Source organism: Syzygium oleosum, unplaced genomic scaffold (genome assembly GCF_021117445.2).
Source record: "Syzygium oleosum isolate NSW1041296 unplaced genomic scaffold, Sole_v2.1 Sole_v2.12, whole genome shotgun sequence".
NCBI classification, from domain to species: domain Eukaryota; kingdom Viridiplantae; phylum Streptophyta; class Magnoliopsida; order Myrtales; family Myrtaceae; genus Syzygium; species Syzygium oleosum.
Window position 1 is genome coordinate 9475707 of NW_026607496.1, and position 18733 is coordinate 9494439.

Consider the following 18733-nt stretch of genomic DNA (forward strand, 5'->3'; position numbering starts at 1 on the left):
ATTTAATGTTCATAACCGAATCATAAAATTAATATAACTTAAATATTCATATCACATTGACCATTCTAATCACATATCGGCGCAAGAGCGTTTGCGTATCATTATTTATCCACTGCCAGTGAATCAGAGAAAGACTTGTTTGGAGTAACATGTTCTCCAAGCTCTTTGGCCGGTATCGGAAGTCAATATTCTCATGTCTTTCAAGCACAAGCACAGGCTCTACTTACATTGTATGTACAGTTTCTGAGTTAAATATGCACCATGTATGTGTATCTGTATGTACATGGTGCATATTCATAACCTCTTTATACGGCATATCTTGATTGAACTTAGAGTATTGGTATATATAAGAGGGTGTATAACATAACCTTTGATCAGATAATTTTAAATGGATTCACACAACTTTAAGCGTTTGGGTATGTCATCTCAAGAAGTAAGAGGTTTTGATTTTTGACACTCATCCTCAAATTTCTCGGGGCCACTGAAAGGAGTTATGGACTCGTGTGACTTTGTAATTATCTGAGGGTGGTGTATGGTCAGGCCGGGAAAACTATCACGCTTGGTGAGGTATAGTTGGTTTCCAATTGATGCTAGACATCTAAACCATATAATTTCTTTTTTCAAAAAGAACACACATCCTTAGAAAGATGTAGAAAAGCGAAGCTTGCATTTTGGCATTATCTCCAAATCGACTTTTGAATATCACTTTTCCATTGATTCATGAGATTATTACATCTAAAGGAGAACTCTCACACTTTATCGTAAGGCTTTGGTAGCCGAACAAAGTACTCAAATTAGTAACATAGAGTAAATATCTCAACTGCTTAATTCCATCTTCATAACCCATGATCAAAGCTGGTTCTATGGTGTTCTTCCTTCCTAGTCTTCTTGGAGCCAGTGTGTGATTGTATTACGATAATCCTGCGTCGTATATATACCGCGTATTATACAGACTATAGCATTACATTCTTATCGAGCTCATACGGCTTCATTCAACTCTTAATATAGGATTGATCAACAGTGCAATACAAGTTGTACAGCCCTAGTCGGCAAAAGTCACACGAATACAAGCGTACATGCTTATTCATGCATTAACAAAGTTGTACGTGCTTACTCACAACTCAGTAGCCCAAACCAAGAGAGAAAAACACTAAAAAACATGCGTCCTGGAAGCTACTTACACATGGAAACAATGTTGCAGCTTTCATCACTATTTCACATGATATTATCCCAGAACTCCAACCTCACATATATGTATGCCATTACATACCGTCCTCTCTCTCTCTCTCTCTCTCTCTCTCTCTCTCTCTATACTCAGCCGCTACCGCCATCGCCGATGGTGCTTCCGGGTCCGCTCGGCTGGCTACTGTAGCTTTCTCTGGGAATGCTGTGGTGGTTGTCGATAGTACTGCTAGCTTCTTTGTACTCGACGTCCCTGCCTTTCTCTTCGCCGTTGGGGTTCTTGTACTTCTCAACTTGGTTTCTCTTCTCTTGCCCATATATCCCGCCCGAAGCGACCTTCCTTGGCTCCACCAAGCAAAAGCTCATCATCATCACCAACAAAACTAGCACCGTAAGCTTCATTTTCTCACAGTGGATGGCAACAAGTCCTTACTAGGGTTTGAACTTTCAACAATTGTGGAGGAAGACAAGACTGGAGACAAGATGGTTCGGAAACAAGGAATTTGAGGAGGAAGTTGTATGTGAGTACTTAGTTAGGTGCGCTCACTATATAGATGGGTGAACATATGGTGGGATATTTGGGTGATATTGAAATACAGAAGCAAGTTATATGGGCTCTCCACCAAAAGTTGAGACAAAACTCATTGGATTCACAAATTATTGCACTATTTTATAGTATTTAATGGCGCATAATCATGGCTGAGAGGAAATTTTTTGTCCGGAATAGCAGCCCAAATAGGAAACTTTGTTGGGAATGTGTGGATCTCACGAAAGTCAACCACTAACACAATGGTATTTCCTGTTCGAGTCTCTTTAAGATGTCAAGTTTTTATATCTATTGGGAAACAATGATGCCCAAAATATATTAGGCTCACGCAGCAAAAGGTGTTTCTACTAATAATCTTATCTAAGAGGACAACTACAGGCTATGTTGTAGTTTGTACTCCCGACTACACAATTGAGTTTTGCTATGGTCGCTAATTCACAGTTTGCTAGTTATCTTTCCCTTTCAATTGCGTCTTCACTCCCCCATCATAATATTGCCACGTCATGTTTTTTTGCCCTCAAGTGATTTTGATGTGTAATTTCACCAACATAGAAGCATATTAATAGATGCAAAAAGTTGGGTAGGTCTGAGCTTATCTAATTTAAGATAGCTTATCTGTTAAAATCATATCATGTGTCAAGCTTGTCTACTCATGATTATTCCAAAAAATATCCTTCTTTCTCTTCCTCTCTCATCCACTTCATGTACCCATCTCCGTAGCCGTCACCACTAGAGTTCCATCACCACAATCGTTGCCAATCGCGGCCACCACCTCCTCATCCTGCTTGTCCCTTCCGCGGCCATCATCTCTCTTCCTCTCTCTCTGGTCACCAAGTTGTTCTATATACTCTGTTGATGATGATGAGATCAAGCATGTGGTTGTGGACTCCATGCAGACCAGATCTTGTCTCCATGGATGTTGTCCATGGCGAAGCTCAACTCAAATCTGCATATAGAGAGAGAGAGAGAGAGAGAGAGAGAGAGAGAGAGAGAGAGAGAGAGAGAGAGAGAGAGAGAGAGAGAGAGAGAGAGAGAGGGGGGGGGGTCTTGTGATGGTGACGGCAACTAAGATGCCGTTAGAGAAGGAACTTTGGGATCACAATGTCGATGACGGCGGTGGTCGGAGATGAGGGCCGCAAAAGTTTTGTGACGGTGGACAAGGTTGAACCAAGAGGGATGAAGTATTGTAGACCTTTACCCACGTGCGGCTACATGTTATATGTGGAGAAATATATATGAATTTGGGACTCATGTAAAATTGGGTATGCCTAAACCTAAGCGACTTTTTGCAAATAAACGACATGCACCAAACTAGCATGATATTACAAGCTGAGCACGAAGAATAACAAAAAAACCTAGGAAGAAGGATGAATTGTCATCGTCACTTGGTTAACGACAACCAAATCCAATCTAAATCAACATTTGGGGAACCATATTTGATCAATGAAGTAGGAACAATGTCAGACCCAAAAGGCGCACATTCGATTTGCAGGATACAATTCTAACAAAAGTTAACCACACTGGCCTTGGTGAAATCCTAAGTTTGGTGATCTAGCCGAAGTGAGATAAGTTGAAACTCTCTCTCAATTTTATAACATAAGGATGTCCGCCTTAAGATGAATAAATTCCGAGCGCATGAAATATCCTATTAATCAGCTCATGGATGGGATTATTTACACTTGGTGGTGTCAAAGATCTAACTTGGGTCATGTGCCATCCACGGTCAGATGTCTGCTTATTCACCACTAATTCAACTCTTGAACTTAAAAGATTAACAAATGTTCAGTCACCCCAATGGTGGAAATGCAAACGGAAACTACTTTGTGCATATAATATAATTCTCTTTAATTTTGAATGGTGCGCTACTTTCTCTTAACAACTATTTCAAAGAATTCCTGTCGCTTTTGATAACAAACATTTGAATTTTGAAGCTCTGTTTGTTTCGTGAAAAAAGAATAATTTAAAAAATATTTTTCAAAATATGATCGCTTGAGATAATTAGTCAATGAAATATATTTTCATCGTTGATAGCAATTTATGTCTAAAACTTTTCGTGAATGATGAAGCTATTTTTTGTCCATTCACTTTTGTAAACGATACGACTGATTATTTTTTAGAAAATATTTTCCAAATTAATCATATTTCGCGAAACAAACGGAACATGAATTTAGGATTGGCAATTCGTGTTTGTGTTATAATTGCGTCAGTTATAGCTATCATTTCGTTATCATCACAGAAGTTTTTCAACATGATTGTGATGTTTTTTTTATATATAAAAATGAGTGAAAACGTGTCAATTTTGGGAAATTTTGAGTTAGAATATAGAAAAAAAAAGAAAAATGATTTTGGAATTTTTTAAACTATACAAATTTTTATAAACAGAGAGAGGAAAAGAGTAGAAATTTTAAAAAAAGGAATTGAAGTAATATGTGAATAAATATATTTTGGTTTACTTTTTTTAAAATTGTTAAAATTACATTTTTGTCCATAAGTATTTATATATCCAAAATGTGAAGTCAAAGGTAGTAATATAATAAAAGTGAAATTATTACCTAAAAAGTTGGAGTCATCTATTTAAATATTTAAATAGATGACTCAATTTTCTCAATGTAGTAGGAAAGTAGTTGCGTATGGCATGAACTATTTGTGCATTGTACACATAATGAATATGATTTTACTTCCATTTGCGAACCGGTTGTTGTTATTTTGTTTATGAATAGTAATGACTATGCTTATTGTTAGCTTTCTTGATTCCACTCAAATTTCCAGAAAACTAGCCACCTAAAAATAATGTCACGACATATATGAAAAACTTGCATCCCGACATTTTTCCTTTTCTTCATTAATTTTGTCGTGCTATTTTAGTATTTGGCGTTATTCTATGGGAGTTTTGACAATCTTTTTGGGAAAATAGTAATATAGCAAAGAGTAACATATTGAGTAAAAAATATTAACAAGGAAAAAAAGAGACAGATTTTCAAAAGAGTTATTGAGTGTTATTTTAGATGCGTAATTTGTTCATTTATTTATTTATTTATGTTTCTTATTACAAGCACCTGAATTTACTGACAAGTATTAAATCTTATGTACTTATTGCACGGATCATTGCCCTATATGGAAAACTAACTCTAGATTGGTGGTAGGATCTTGATTTATCCCTATTTGATTGGGATGTTTTAGAGAGTTTTGACTTATAATACGCTCAGAATAGGGCTTGTAAGTACGATTGGTCTTTTCTCTAGTTCTTTAATTTTTTGTGACATGGTTGCATCCTTGGTCCCTTCTGACATGCGCCAACCTGTCATTGGCCTACTTCCTCCTGATACTTGGCAAACTGTTATTGGCTTGTGTTCTGGTGATACTTAATAACTTATCAATCACCGATTTCCCTACACATAGAATGCCACATAGCTCCGTCCTGTCCATTAACTTGTCCAACCCTCTCATTGCAAATACCCCATTAGTTCATTCATCTGGGAAATTTTTTACCATGACACTTAAGCACTTCTAGACGTGTCTACCTACGGTAAACTTTATACTAAAGATCATTCGACTTTTCTTCCCACTGAAACATCCAATCCCACTAGCTATAGTTACCAGCACTCATTTTTCCTTTTATCTTTGTTTTTTCCTTGGTAACAACCAGCACTTGTCTTCAGGGTCCCCAACTTACACTAAATTTCCGACCCACTTGTCGATTAAAAAAGAAATAAAAGTGACTCCACGAAACACTTAAATCATTCCTCTACGTGTCAAGGCCTAATTATAGCTACGTGTAGCCATTATATGCTATTGGGAATTATTAGGTCAACGATAAAATGTCATTGTATAACTATTCGATCGACAATGAGATATGATATTGGACAATCACATTATAATCCCCTTCATATGGTACTTAACATACTCCTACTGCACTTATAATAAGATCTTGCACTTCGCGGATGAGACAATGTATGTTCACTTGAAAATATACGTGTCAGTCTTTCCATGCTATGTAGAGAAGCAGCAGTGTTACCATCACTTGCTTTGCATGGCTATTGTTTATCCAAGTAAATAGATAGACGAGGATGAGGTGGCTTATGATGTGGTCTGATGGTGGGGGCACCTCCGGAAGTCCACCGCCGGCTGCCGGTGGAGTTGGGGAGCAGTTGATAGTTAGGCCTGGGGTGTTGGTTGCAACCGGTTTATAGGACATGTTATGACGTTGGTGTTTGCCGGTCTAGGATGGTGGTAATGAGAGTTGTTTTTTTTTTTTTTGATAATCGAGGTGTCCGCGCGGCCGGCGAGCTAGGGCTCAAACCAGCGGTGATGCCCGACTAGTCCTCGAGGGGGGCTAGCGCAGCATTCCACCGCCACGACCCCCCACTTAAATATCCAATGGGCGAGTTTGAACCCAGGACCTCTCGTGAAAGGAACTGAGCGCAAACCAACGCGGCCACCGATGGGTGGGTAATGAGAGTTGTTCATCGATGCCAACTACGAGAAATGCAAACATTACGTCTATGTATGACAACCGCGGGGGTACATGTCAATTTTTGTATGTTGTGAAAAATTGAAGTGTTTTGGGTTTTAAATAAGTCAAAGTGCGTAAGCCATACTCAAGTATTAGATTGAGTAAGATATAAAATGTAAAAATCAGTTCATCCCTTCGTAAGTATGTTTAGTCGATCACAGCCCCGAAGCTTTTCTTGATTTAGGAAACTTTGGTGCAACGAGAACATTAGAAAAAGAATGACAACCATGAGGCCCGTTGGGCTGCAACCCAACGAGTCCTTAACTAGGGCCCAAGGCTTGCAAATTAGTACCACAAATATTGTCCATCGCCACAAAATTGAGAAGTTTTGAGGTGGTCGTCATCCGTTTACCCAGCCAATCGAAGAGTGTAAGATGCTAGGTGAATGACATTTTCTGTGTTAGAGATATATTCCCCTTGATTCCATATATATTTCAGGATTATGCATTATCTTTCTTGACTGATCTTGATTGATTGTAATTAATATTGTAATATTCTGTTACTTTAGATAGTCATCTCGTAAAATTGATAAATACACTCATGTATACTCTACTATGACGCTTAGAAATGTGCAAAATATTACACTTCTTTCTCTTTCATCACCATTCTTAACTTGGTATTAGAGCCAAATTTTGCCCCTTCTCGTGTTAGTCCGCCTGTTAATCAAACTCCAGATGCATGTCCGGCTTGCACGTGAGATAGGTGTTGAAATGTCCCATATTACTTGACAAGATGTGTGCTCTTTGGCTTCTTCTACATCAATATGTTAGATACATATTTTTCTTGATTTTATATATCTCTTAGGATTGTGCATTTTTTCCTTTATTGATCATGAATAATTGTAATTGATATTGCAATATTCTGTTACTTAAATAGTGATCCTGTAAAGCCTATTGCATTCCCTATTATGACACATAAAAATGTATAATATACTACACTTTTCTTTCTTTCATCACATTTCTCAACTTTCTCGATGGACCGAAATGAAATACATACCCTTTTGTTACATGTGATTGGTTTGGCAGATGAGCAATCGTGGCACGGTCGATCGAAGCACTTGTGTAAATCTCTCCACGAAATCACTATTCGTTTCGTCTCAATCCCACCGAAAATAGTGAAATAATTTGCACAAGCCCAATTTCACATATCAGGCATCATTGTAAATTGTAATCATGACATTTGTGTGAAGGACACTCATGAGATCAAATCGTCATCTAGAGTTGTGATTGATCCGATCTCACGATCCATATTTGACCAACTTTCTCGGTGAACCAGAGATTCGAGATTTGCTTCCCGGGAGGAAGCATGGGAAGGAGTTATAATGCAGGAGTGGCAATGGGGGAGTAGTTGAGGCATGAGTGTGATATGATTGGATGTACGAGCCAGCTAATAATACGAGTGCAGAAGATTGATCAGAGAGTCTGATGGATTGCACGCGCATTTAGGGATGTGTTTCTCTTAGTCCAATCATATCATTGGCTCCATGTTCATGCACTCACCCGTGTGGCCATGATGGGTTGTGATTTTTCCATCTGATTACGCCATCTCCTGGGATTTACTGCTGTCCTTCGTCACTGTCAAGAAGAATGGCATTATAGGTTGGAAGGCAAACAGACGTGTTCCCTCCTTCTCGAAAAGACCAAAATAGAAAAGAGAGGCGGCACATAATGTACGGACACCGATACCTTAAATTAATGAACGCATTTGTGGAGTATAACGTCAATGTAATGCAAACGGATAAGCCGCAAAGACTTCTGTGGAAGTTTTCGGCTCCTCTTCCTTTGTAAGGATCATGAGTAACCACACCGAGGATCCTTTAATTAGGGCTGTGTTTCTCTTAGTCCAATCATATCATTAGCTCCATGTTTATGCCCTCGCCCATGTGGCCAAGATTGGTTGTGATTTTTCCATCTGATTGCACCATCCCTTGGGACTTAGTGCTCTCCTTCATGACTGTTGAGAAGAAGGGCATTAGTTTTCCATTTGGTTTTTCCCTTTTTCAAAAAGTCTGGGATACGCGTGTTTAAAAATGTTGAAACTCATGAGTTGTCCCTTGTTAGTAATCTTAGTTCTATCGGTCAGTTATCGGTTCGGATCTAAGAGAAATCCAGGAGAATGTTTGCTATATAGTCACTTAGGTTCTATATGTGTTAGGGACGCAGTCGATTAAATTGATAAAAAGAAATCACGTCTTACGCTTTAAAGTAATTACACAACAAAGTTGAAGATCCATTGTCTTTCAAAAACGACTTTCTCTCACAATGAAGGAACATTCTTTTTCTCGGTAAGTAGGCCAAGAAATAAAATGGAATTACGCAGAAGGAAGGTCCTTAGGGAAAGTTCAAAAGACACTCATCACTTTCTATCGTCATACTGTTCTCGCACCCGATGAACAATACATGTCCATCTTATGGTACCGGGGTATAGTATCCTTCCTCCTATGCAAAAGTGGAATAATAGTGGTTATGGAGGATGAGAATGGAATTGGTGTTCAAGATATTACACTTGATTTGCGTTTTGATGATAATGATCATTTGCGTTTTTCTATCGAGTAATGCAGTATTTTTTTTTATGTGGGTTTTTGTTTTGGATTGTAGAGTGATTATTCTAAAAGGACAATTCTACGGTACCTGAAGACCAATTCCCTGGTCGTAATTCCTTGTATTTCTTTTTGTAATTTTTATACAATTATATCGTAACACACGAAAACTTCAAAAAATTTATAATTGACGAGTGAGAATTACCTTCTTTGGTGATAAAAGGGATTTGGGATTCGTTTTTGGTGATAGATAGATACAAACAAAAGGTAGCACGGATTTTAGGAAATATCCAATTTCTGTCTGATCAGAAAATTTAGTGCAGCACATACTATGTTGAGGGGGATGAATCAACGAGACTCTGTGCTGGCTTGCCAATCATCTCTGACCGTGCACTCTTCGACACCGACATACTATTGAATAGAAATTCGCAACTTTATCCTCTCAATCTCAACTGCAAACGGTATGCTAGGGTTTGGAAATAAGTGTCAGTGTCAAAAACTGGAATATAACACACGAATACGTGGCTTATTCAAACACGACAGGTTTATAGTTGTGTCGAATTGTCTCGACACGAACACGACACGCCTAACAAAGCAGGTCACACAACAAGATGCGACTAACACGCTTTATCAAACATGTCACCATATCGATTATCGACCGAACAACATACGTAATTTACTGTGCAAATAAATACGTTAAACCCATTCATACACGATAGCTTGTGTTAACACGTTTCACTTGTATTTTTTTTTAATAATATGAATAATTCCACTTCATGTTAATCTAAAGTGTGCTATTGGGTTAGCTTTTCTTTATGTTGAATGACTTTCATCTCCTAAATTTATTTAGTTTCATCAATATTCTCCGCGATATGGTTGTAACTTTTTTAAACTTTTAAAGATAAAATAGTCATACAATATGAATAGTAAATGTTCTAAAACTTGTCTAATTGTATCGTCTTGAAACAAATGACACATTAACTTGTTAATTTAAATGTGTCGATTAGTATTTAAATGGGTCAACCGGGGTAAGAAATGATTTTAATCGTGACTGTTTATGACACAGACCCAATTATGTGACACCCAAACCTATTTAGTTATGTGTGTGTCGTGTCGTGCCAAAAATTATCAACCTACAGTGAACACACGCAATGTTGTCCAATTCCTTCCTCACAGTTTATATGCTTATGCTCCTTGGTCAATATTGAGTAACCTGAAAACATGAGCAAATTTCTGATTCACAAAAGATAGATTGAATACTAAATTTACTACTTCCGCTACTAAAATGGTTGAAGACTCAAGTCCGATAAGACCATATTAATAGACTGCTTTTGACTTGTCCAACCTAGTTTCAAAGTTCATTTTCTCGATTTAGGTCTTTTGGAAACTAAAAAGGTTAATACCACGAAAAATTTCAAATTGGTGCGCATGTGACAAATTTACTCCAAGCTAATTTTTTGACTACCAAAATCCTCAAACTGATACGCTTGTGACAAATTTATTTTAAACCAATTTTTTTACCAAAAAAATCCCAAACTGGTACACCTGTGATAAATTTACCCTTAGTTAGGTTTCGTTAAATTTTACCGTTAAATTTGTTGACCTGGATGACACACAGTGACGCCATATGTTCACATGGAATTTCATAGGGTTGATACAAGGAAAAATCCCAAACTGGTTCAGTTAATTTGTCACAAGGTGTACTAGTTTACTAAATCAGTTTAGGATTTTTTGTGGTATTCACCATAGGTATTTTCATATGGATTTGTCACGTTACCACACCACGTCACCATGTGTCCAGGTCAGCAAATTTAACAATAAAATTTGACAAAAATTAACCGAGGGTAAATTTATCACAGGTGTACAAGTTTGGGATTTTTTGTGATAAAAAAATTAGTTTAAGGTAAATTTGTCATATGTGTAACGGTTTGAGTTTTTTCATGATCAAAAAATAAATTTAGGGTAAATTTATCACATGTGTAGTAGTTTGAAATTTTTCGTGAAATTAACCCAAACAAAAATAAAATCTTCGAGTTTACTAAATGTGAGATGTTTTTCACATACCATTTTTAATATGTAGCTATTTTGCTATTTAAATATGAAGTCTTTCCGTAAACATACCCATTAAATCGCATGCATTTATGGGTGCAAAAATCGAGTAAAGTGGGTACCACACGATAATTATTCCGATGTACAAAGCCCATCCTCTGCTCTGACACATGCAATCATAAACAATCGCGAGTACTTGAAGCATAACATTGAGAGAATCGCTGGGTAACTGTGTGTACAAAAGTACAAATCTGTACGGATACAAAAGTAATGATGAGAGATTGAGTACCTTATGATTAGTTTAGGAGATTAGTCAGCACCCTGGAGGGGGAGAAGAAAGAGGCAAAGGCAGGTTTTAGAACATTTATAAAGAAGAAGATGCGTGGGGAATAAGAAAGAAATGCTTAGCTTTCATCCATCAATGCTTTACCCATTTCAAAAGACGAACAATTTCTGAGTCTTAACATACTTTTTTTTAAAATTTTAAATCTAGAAAATATCATGTGGGAGCCATCTCACCAAAGGGTCTTAACGTTTTAGGCTCACATGAGCAATATGTTTACATAATATGAGTTTTCTAATAGGACATATGAATCAGACCCACCAATCAAAAAAACTTCTAGACAAAAGTAAGGGATGTCGAGACTTACCCTTTGGTGGACCACTTGGAATTTGACTAATGGATCATTAAGTTTACACCTAACTTGAGTTCTCCCAAGCTCATACTAAGCAACTTAGGTTAAATCTTTAATATACAAATGAATTTCATTTCGAAATTGCCACTAATCAATTTTTGATGGGTTGATTAAAAACTCAAGTAAAGTATGGGAGAGTACTTTAATTCTATGAATCAAAGATTTATGGATTCGGGGACATGATTACACTATATTACTCTAATGCCCTTTCGTACCTTTTCTCTTTTATTTTCAAAAATATTTTACAGGCAATTTGGATTAATTTTTAACCTAACCACTAACATATGAGGGTTAATTATACGGGTACGCAATCAATAAAAATAACAAACAATAATCAAATGCAACAAATAAATTGCAAGAATACAAGAATTAAACACAAAAAATTAAACTAGGGCTCTAAATATATTAAACCTTGCCTAATCATGATTTTACTCTCTAATTATGAATATTTAATTAACTCTCTTTTTGGGTTTTTTTTTATTAAATGAAATTTTAATCTAGGTTAAACATGCATGATGACATGTGACATGACCCAATTCTAATGATGGGACAAAAATTAACATGAAATTATTCTAATATGACATGTATTAGATGACCCTAAACATGCAATTACTAAATGACATGGAATTGATGACATGTATGACATGGCAATGACGTGTCAAGACGTAGCAAGATGACATGGCATTGATGACACGACAAATAGTGATGCATGGATGATGCGACTAAATATATGTGACATGCAATTGTTTATTTTTTGGATTTTTTATTAAAATTCGTTATTAATAATTAATGAAAATAAATTATCTAATGCTAGATATTATCCAATTCAAACTAGGAAATAAACCAAGCCAGATCCTAGTTTAAACTGGAAACTTATCTTAAGCTTCCAGAAACCAATCCATCCAGAAAGTCCATCTAGAAAATCAAATCTAATCTTATCTAGAATATATACTAATATATGATATCTATCCTGATCTTGTATAATCTATTTTGATATTTTTTGGATAAGAAAAAAAATCAAACATAGATAAACATTCATGGCAAGAGATAATCACCAAATTAGAAATGAAAAGCATTAAATATTCAAACACCATCCAATCAACTCAAATTTGGTGAAAAATGAAACCAACACCTTATCCTAGATCGAATTACTGATCATGTGCACATTATCAAATTAAGAATAATCCTAATTAGATATGCCTAAGATCTTAAGATATTCGGTCAGATTGCAATATCGACAACATAGGTGTTAAAATTTTCAAATTGATTTTGGACTAGATAATTACTTAGTTTGAAGATTTAGTTTTCGATTTGAGGATCGACAGACAGCTCATAGTGGTGGCCGGCGGTGGTGCATGCTCAAGGACATCTGCGATGGTAGCTTGCCAGTGGAGGTCTCGGATTGGCTGGTGTCTCAGTGATGGCTCGGCTTTGGCCGCCTCTTAGTTAACTTAATAGAAATATGCAAAGCAGAGGAAACAGAGCAAGAGGACTTGGCTCGACTGGGCTATCATAGATCACGGCCAGGCATAACGCTGTAAGGCTCGTGGTAGTAGTGCAGTAGACTCGCTTAGGGTCAGTATAGGGAGGACTCGATGCAGGCTTGGGACAGCAAGTACTTGTCGCCGCTTGATACAGGGACTTCTCGGTTCGGGGAACAGCGACGGCAGAAGCTTCGTAGAGGGCCAGGTAGCAGCGTTGTTGAAGGTTCCAAGCAGGTGGTATGGATGGTGGAACCAGGAGCAGCAGATAATCACGGATGGGACTTCCTCGGCCAGGCAGAACTGGCGAGATTCTCCGCACAGCAACTTCGTCGAGGCAGGAGGTTCAGCGGCTATGCTATGGTTGTCACGGTGCAGGAGCAGCTCGATGGTGAAGAGCACTAGCAGGGTCAGCATCGATGGAGGAAGCTCGGCTGCTCACGATGACTTGCAGCTGGAAGATGGGCTCGTTGTTAGCGCTCAGAAAGGCTGCTTCGTCATCACCGGCTGAAACTTGGAGGGGAACGACAGCTCCGGCAAGGTTGCATTCGTGATAAGGCTTTGCCGCGCCGTGCCTCTTTTCTCCCTTTTTTTTTTTTTCTATACTCATGTATTCCTATAAGGGTTAATACCACTAAAAGCCCTAAACTAATACACTTGTGAAAAATTTACCCTAAATTAATTTTTTGACCGCGAAAAATCCCAAATTGGTACATCTGCGACAAATTTACTCCATGATAGTTTCCGTTAGTTTGGGGTTTACCGTCTGTTTGTCACAGGTGTATTAGTTTGTGATTTTTCGTGGTATTAATCTAATTTAACGGAAATTAACGGAGGATAAATTTATTACAAATGTAGAAGTTTGAGATTTTTGGTGGTCAAAAAATTAGTTTGGAGGTAAATTTGTCATGAGTGTACCAGTTTAGGGTTTTTCGTGATAAAAAATTTAGTTTGGGGTAAATTTGTTATAAGTGTGCCAGTTTGGGGATTTTCGTGGGTACCTTCCTATAATGTGTGCTCTAATTTTGAGATTCCCACCCCCCTTAATTTGTGAGACTTGATGTCTTTATATAGTGAAAACCTAAGTGTAAACTTGATTATACGGGCTTGATGTAGGCCTTATTAATGCAATGGGCTCTAATAACCCAAAGCCTTTCATTAATTAAATTTTAATGGGCTAACTTTGACTAAACTAAACTTAATAAAGCTTCCCCTCTCTAGTGGATTTCGACCAAGGCAAGGTGCTGTCCAAGTTCAATCTTGCTTATGGGCTCAATTAAGCTCAAAACTCTTAATAATTTCATCCCTAATCCTATGGGCTAAACTCATCTCAATTAAAGCTAAAACCTTGTACTTTGCCTTGAAATTTTTTGCCACCGACACATTTCATGGCATGGCCGAAATTTCCCCTTCCTCATGAACTCAATCCATATAATTCAATTAAGCTCAGAACCTTAATCCACCATTAGTCAAATTAAATGCCTTTTTTTAATGAATTTATCTATATACAATGAAATGCACCTAAAAACTATATGCAATTTAATGAAAATTATTTTTGCCGGGGGCCGGGGTCAATCCCTAATTTTCTATGCAATAAATTATTAAATAATTAGCTAAAATTTAGGTGTTAACAAGGGGGAATCAAGGATGTATATATGGAATGTATGGGTGGTAAGATAGATTCGATGCCTTCTGAATGTAACCTTTTCGAAATAGGTGTGCAGGCATGAACTCTCCAAGTTAATAACGACCTAACAATCACACATATTTTGAGATTTGTGTAGTAGTTATATGTATTCCATCGGTACCTATAATTAACTAAAAAAAACTACTCCAAGGCAACATATCATTACACAAATGATGTGCATCCAAAAGCGGAATTCGATGACCCACTTGTAAATCCAATAAGTGCCACCGGATGATCATGTTAGAAGATTAGTGAAAGATTGAAGATTCCGATTATTGATGGACGAACAAAAACCATACATAATCAGAATCGAATGCACAAACGTGAAAATTTTTATACTAACCTCTAACCATTGATGAAGTCGAAAACCAGATACACAGAGACTTGAATGATCGGTAAATGAGTACTTCTAGCCAATTGTCTTCTCAACATTGATGGTATGTTTTTCTGTATCCTGAGGAGTTTTGCCTTAGACCTATTTATATTCCCATTGCACCTTTATAGATAAAGTCTTCTATCAAGATAGTTATCTTAAAATTGGCGATCACCATAGTTTTCACGCAGCTTAATGCGGACAATAAAATGTTAATGAAATTAATTAATGTGGGTAATAATAAACTGAATATTGGATCATATTATCAATTGGTATGGTAATACTATGTGCAATTGAGCGCACGTGCTTGCTTCACGCGATAACTATTGCGCATAGACATAGTAGCTCCACACAACAATGTTTACTAGTTTATTGCCATCTGATTCAAAGCTGTTCAAAGAATTTATGATAAGGTATCGACTCTACATAGCTTCAGTCAAATAATGACTTCTATGCCGTTGTGTGACTTGGTGTTGCTGACTGAACAAGTTGCTTGAGCATATTTGGCATATAAGAAGTGTATATCCGAATAAAATCTCTCTCCCTATAACCAAAAGTCGATATATTTTACAATATCCAATTATGACTCCATATAACTCGCGTGTATCTCCGAGAAAGTTTATCCCATTCCCATATCTTCTCCCTTATTTATAATCTTATCTCTTCTGGACAATCAACTTGTGGGGTCTTCACTTAGAGAGAGAGAGAGAGAGAGAGAGAGAGAGAGAGAGAGAGAGAGGGAGAGATCCCCCCAATAGCTCTGATCAAACCACCTCCCTCTCTTTAAAGTGTCCCCCAGAAGTTGTACGTCTTCGCATCGAATCTCACCTATCTTTTATTAATATGGTTTATAAAATCATGCAAAATGCATGTTCGTACACTTTCGTATCGTAGCGCAACTCTCCAACACAAATACGTGAGACGAGCCACCAAACACAGGGCAACTCGAAGAGAATGAATAATTACCACTAGGGAAAGTACTCGATATATCATTCGTAGCAAGAGAAAAGTCAGTGCGTTTAAGGGATGGACTAAAAACGTTCAAGCACTTGACCATGCTACTTCTCTTCCCGTAACTGGAGCTTTAACTAATGTATGTGGACGCCAATCTCAGTGTGTCAGCAGAGATTGGCCAAACCAAATATTTTAATATATATCATGATATCATAGGTAAAGATCGAGCTTTTCCACGTTTATATATATGTTTGATATAGCATATTTGTATTCTAGTCGTAATGGTCTTGGCTAACCATGATAGACTTCAAACCAAAGCACGACAAAAAATGAATAATTAACATCGTTCGATGACAAGATTGCTTAGTTTGTTTGAACACACTCATAACATTGAGTAATCCTAATTACATTAAGCGTATTATACTAAATTGGTATATTAAGGCTCCGTTTGTTTTACGAAAAATGTGACATTTCTGGAAAATAATTTTTAGGAAATCATCCGAAACCTGAAAATGAACTGGAAAATATTTTCTGTCGTTTGGTGTGAAAAATCTGATTTGATTTTCATAAGTAGACATACAATATTTGGGTGTTAGAAATTTACGCATAGGTAATCGAGGAACCGAGTACAAGCACTAGAGTCCTCGGTTCGGCCTCGATGTACCCCAACTCGGGCGCTTGAAGATCAAGGCATGGGCACCTGAGTCTCGGGCTTGGCCTCGATGGACCCAAGCACAGGCATTGGCTTCCCAGGTCCCGTCTTGATGGATCTGAGCATTGCCTCTGTGGATTCAGGCACGACCTTTGTGGATTTGGGCCTAGGTATTGGGGGTCCAAGCTTCGATACCAGGATCCCATGCTCTACCTTTGTGGACCCAGGCCAGGGTGTCATGGATGGCCTTGATGGACCCGATCGTAGGCGTCAGGGGCTTGGGCATTGGGGTTCCAGACTCAGCCTTGATGGACTTGGAAGTGGACTAGAGATCTGGGCACAAGCACTGGGGTCCGAAGTTTGACCTTGATGGACTTAGGTCCGGGCGCCGGAGACTTGGTCTTAGACGTAGGAAATGAACATTGGGGTTTCCGTGCCCAAGCGTAGAGTTTCGAGTCCAAGTACTGATACGTAGTCATATTTTGAAAATTGATTTTCGATTTTTTAAAAAGGAAATCATTTTCTTGAATTTAAACATGACTAGGAATATATTTTTCATTGATTTATTTTCCTAAGCAAATCAAATATCAAAAAATGTTTTCTGCGAAGCAAAGGAGCCTAAATGATTTGATAGACCATAAACAAAAATTTAAACAAGTTAATAATTAATCATTTAATTAAAGTCTTTCACAATATTCAGAATCCAAACTTCTAAAACAATAAATTATCAGCCATGCATCTTGGAAACCCTAAAGCTATCGATCAAAACGGCAATGATAGGATTCGCTATCATCCACTATACGTGAAGAATGTTGGGTTATGATCTCTGTCAGGTTTATCAGAACTTCACAAATAGCGGTGTGTACTAGCCATCTTGTCCCACCACTTTAGACCCACTCTTTCTTTTTGGCCCTTTTCACTGACCAACTGAAATCACCGCTTCACTAGCAGCCTAGCTGTGCATCATGCCAACCATTTAATGCTCCAAGGTCTTAGCTCTTCCTTCCACTCCATCATTTATTTAAAGCCTTACTCTTTCGTACTACGACCCATCTCTCTCCCTCTCCCTCTCCCTCTCCCAATCTCCAGTCATCAACAGAAATATCGGGAAAGACCATGAAGGCGAAACATTTCCTGAGGTCGTCCCTGAAAAGGTGGAGCAAACTGGCCAGAAACACCATCTCTTCTTCTTCCTCAGCCTGCGAGAGTTGCTCTCTCCAGTGGGTGTTTTGGCCAACCACGCATCACGCAGACGACAATGGCTTCATCCCCAGAGACGTCCCAAAGGGTCACTTGGTGGTCTACGTTGGAGACGATCACAAGCGGTTCGTGATCAAGGTCAAAGTCTTGGGTCACCCGCTCTTCAGAGCGCTCTTGGATCGAGCTCAAGAAGAGTACGACTATAGTGCTGATTCCAAGCTCTGCATCCCCTGCGACGAGAAGATGTTCGTGGACGTCGTTCGCTGCGCCGCGTCTCCCCACGAGCGTCAATGCTGCAGTCTCTGTTTCTGACTGTGGCGACAGCAACGGCGGCGATGAGATTTTTGAGAGATTCAATTGATTTGTGTAGCTACCATATATATATGTATGTATGTTGTACACTATGTAGAATATGTGCGCTTGTAATATGTAATGTCGCGTAATTCTCTCTCATCAGTAACTGCAATTTCATGTTCGCATACAAGTGAATTTCGTTTTGCGAATGCAAGGTAAGGTCTGCTTCTCTTGGGGGTGTGTGGACATATTAACAGGACGTCAATGCGTACGGGATGAATCCTAACCATGAATGATGTGGACATCGAACCCTATCGAGGAGGAGGTGCTAGGGACCCGTTATTCTATCCGCTAGGCCCGATCACTCGAGCGAGAGCGAAGGAATTCAAATAAGCTGTCGGTATCATGGTTCAAGATATTTGGAATGGAGACAATCTGGATTCGAGACTCGAAGATTCTGAAGCTCCTTGGCGCAACATGATTACTCTTGGTCCAGCGAATTCCGAAGGAGTTTAGAATTGACGAACACCGAATTGGCTCAAATTTGGATGGACGCTTGGAAACGGG

The 18733-nt window shown here is 38.1% G+C and overlaps 1 protein-coding gene across 1 annotated transcript; it reads left to right on the forward strand.

The window, feature by feature from the left end:
* The first annotated feature begins 17706 nt into the window (after positions 1-17706).
* On the forward strand, positions 17707-18317 carry LOC115674157 (indole-3-acetic acid-induced protein ARG7). The gene has a single exon (XM_030596488.2). The coding sequence runs from the start codon at positions 17789-17791 to the stop codon at positions 18182-18184; it is 396 nt and encodes a 131-aa protein (XP_030452348.1). The 5' UTR covers positions 17707-17788; the 3' UTR covers positions 18185-18317.
* Positions 18318-18733: the final 416 nt, after the last annotated feature.

Coding starts and splice junctions, on each gene's coding strand:
- LOC115674157 (XM_030596488.2), top strand. CDS start 17,789: ATGAAGGCGAAACATTTCCTGAGGTCGTCCCTGAAAAGGTGGAGCAAA.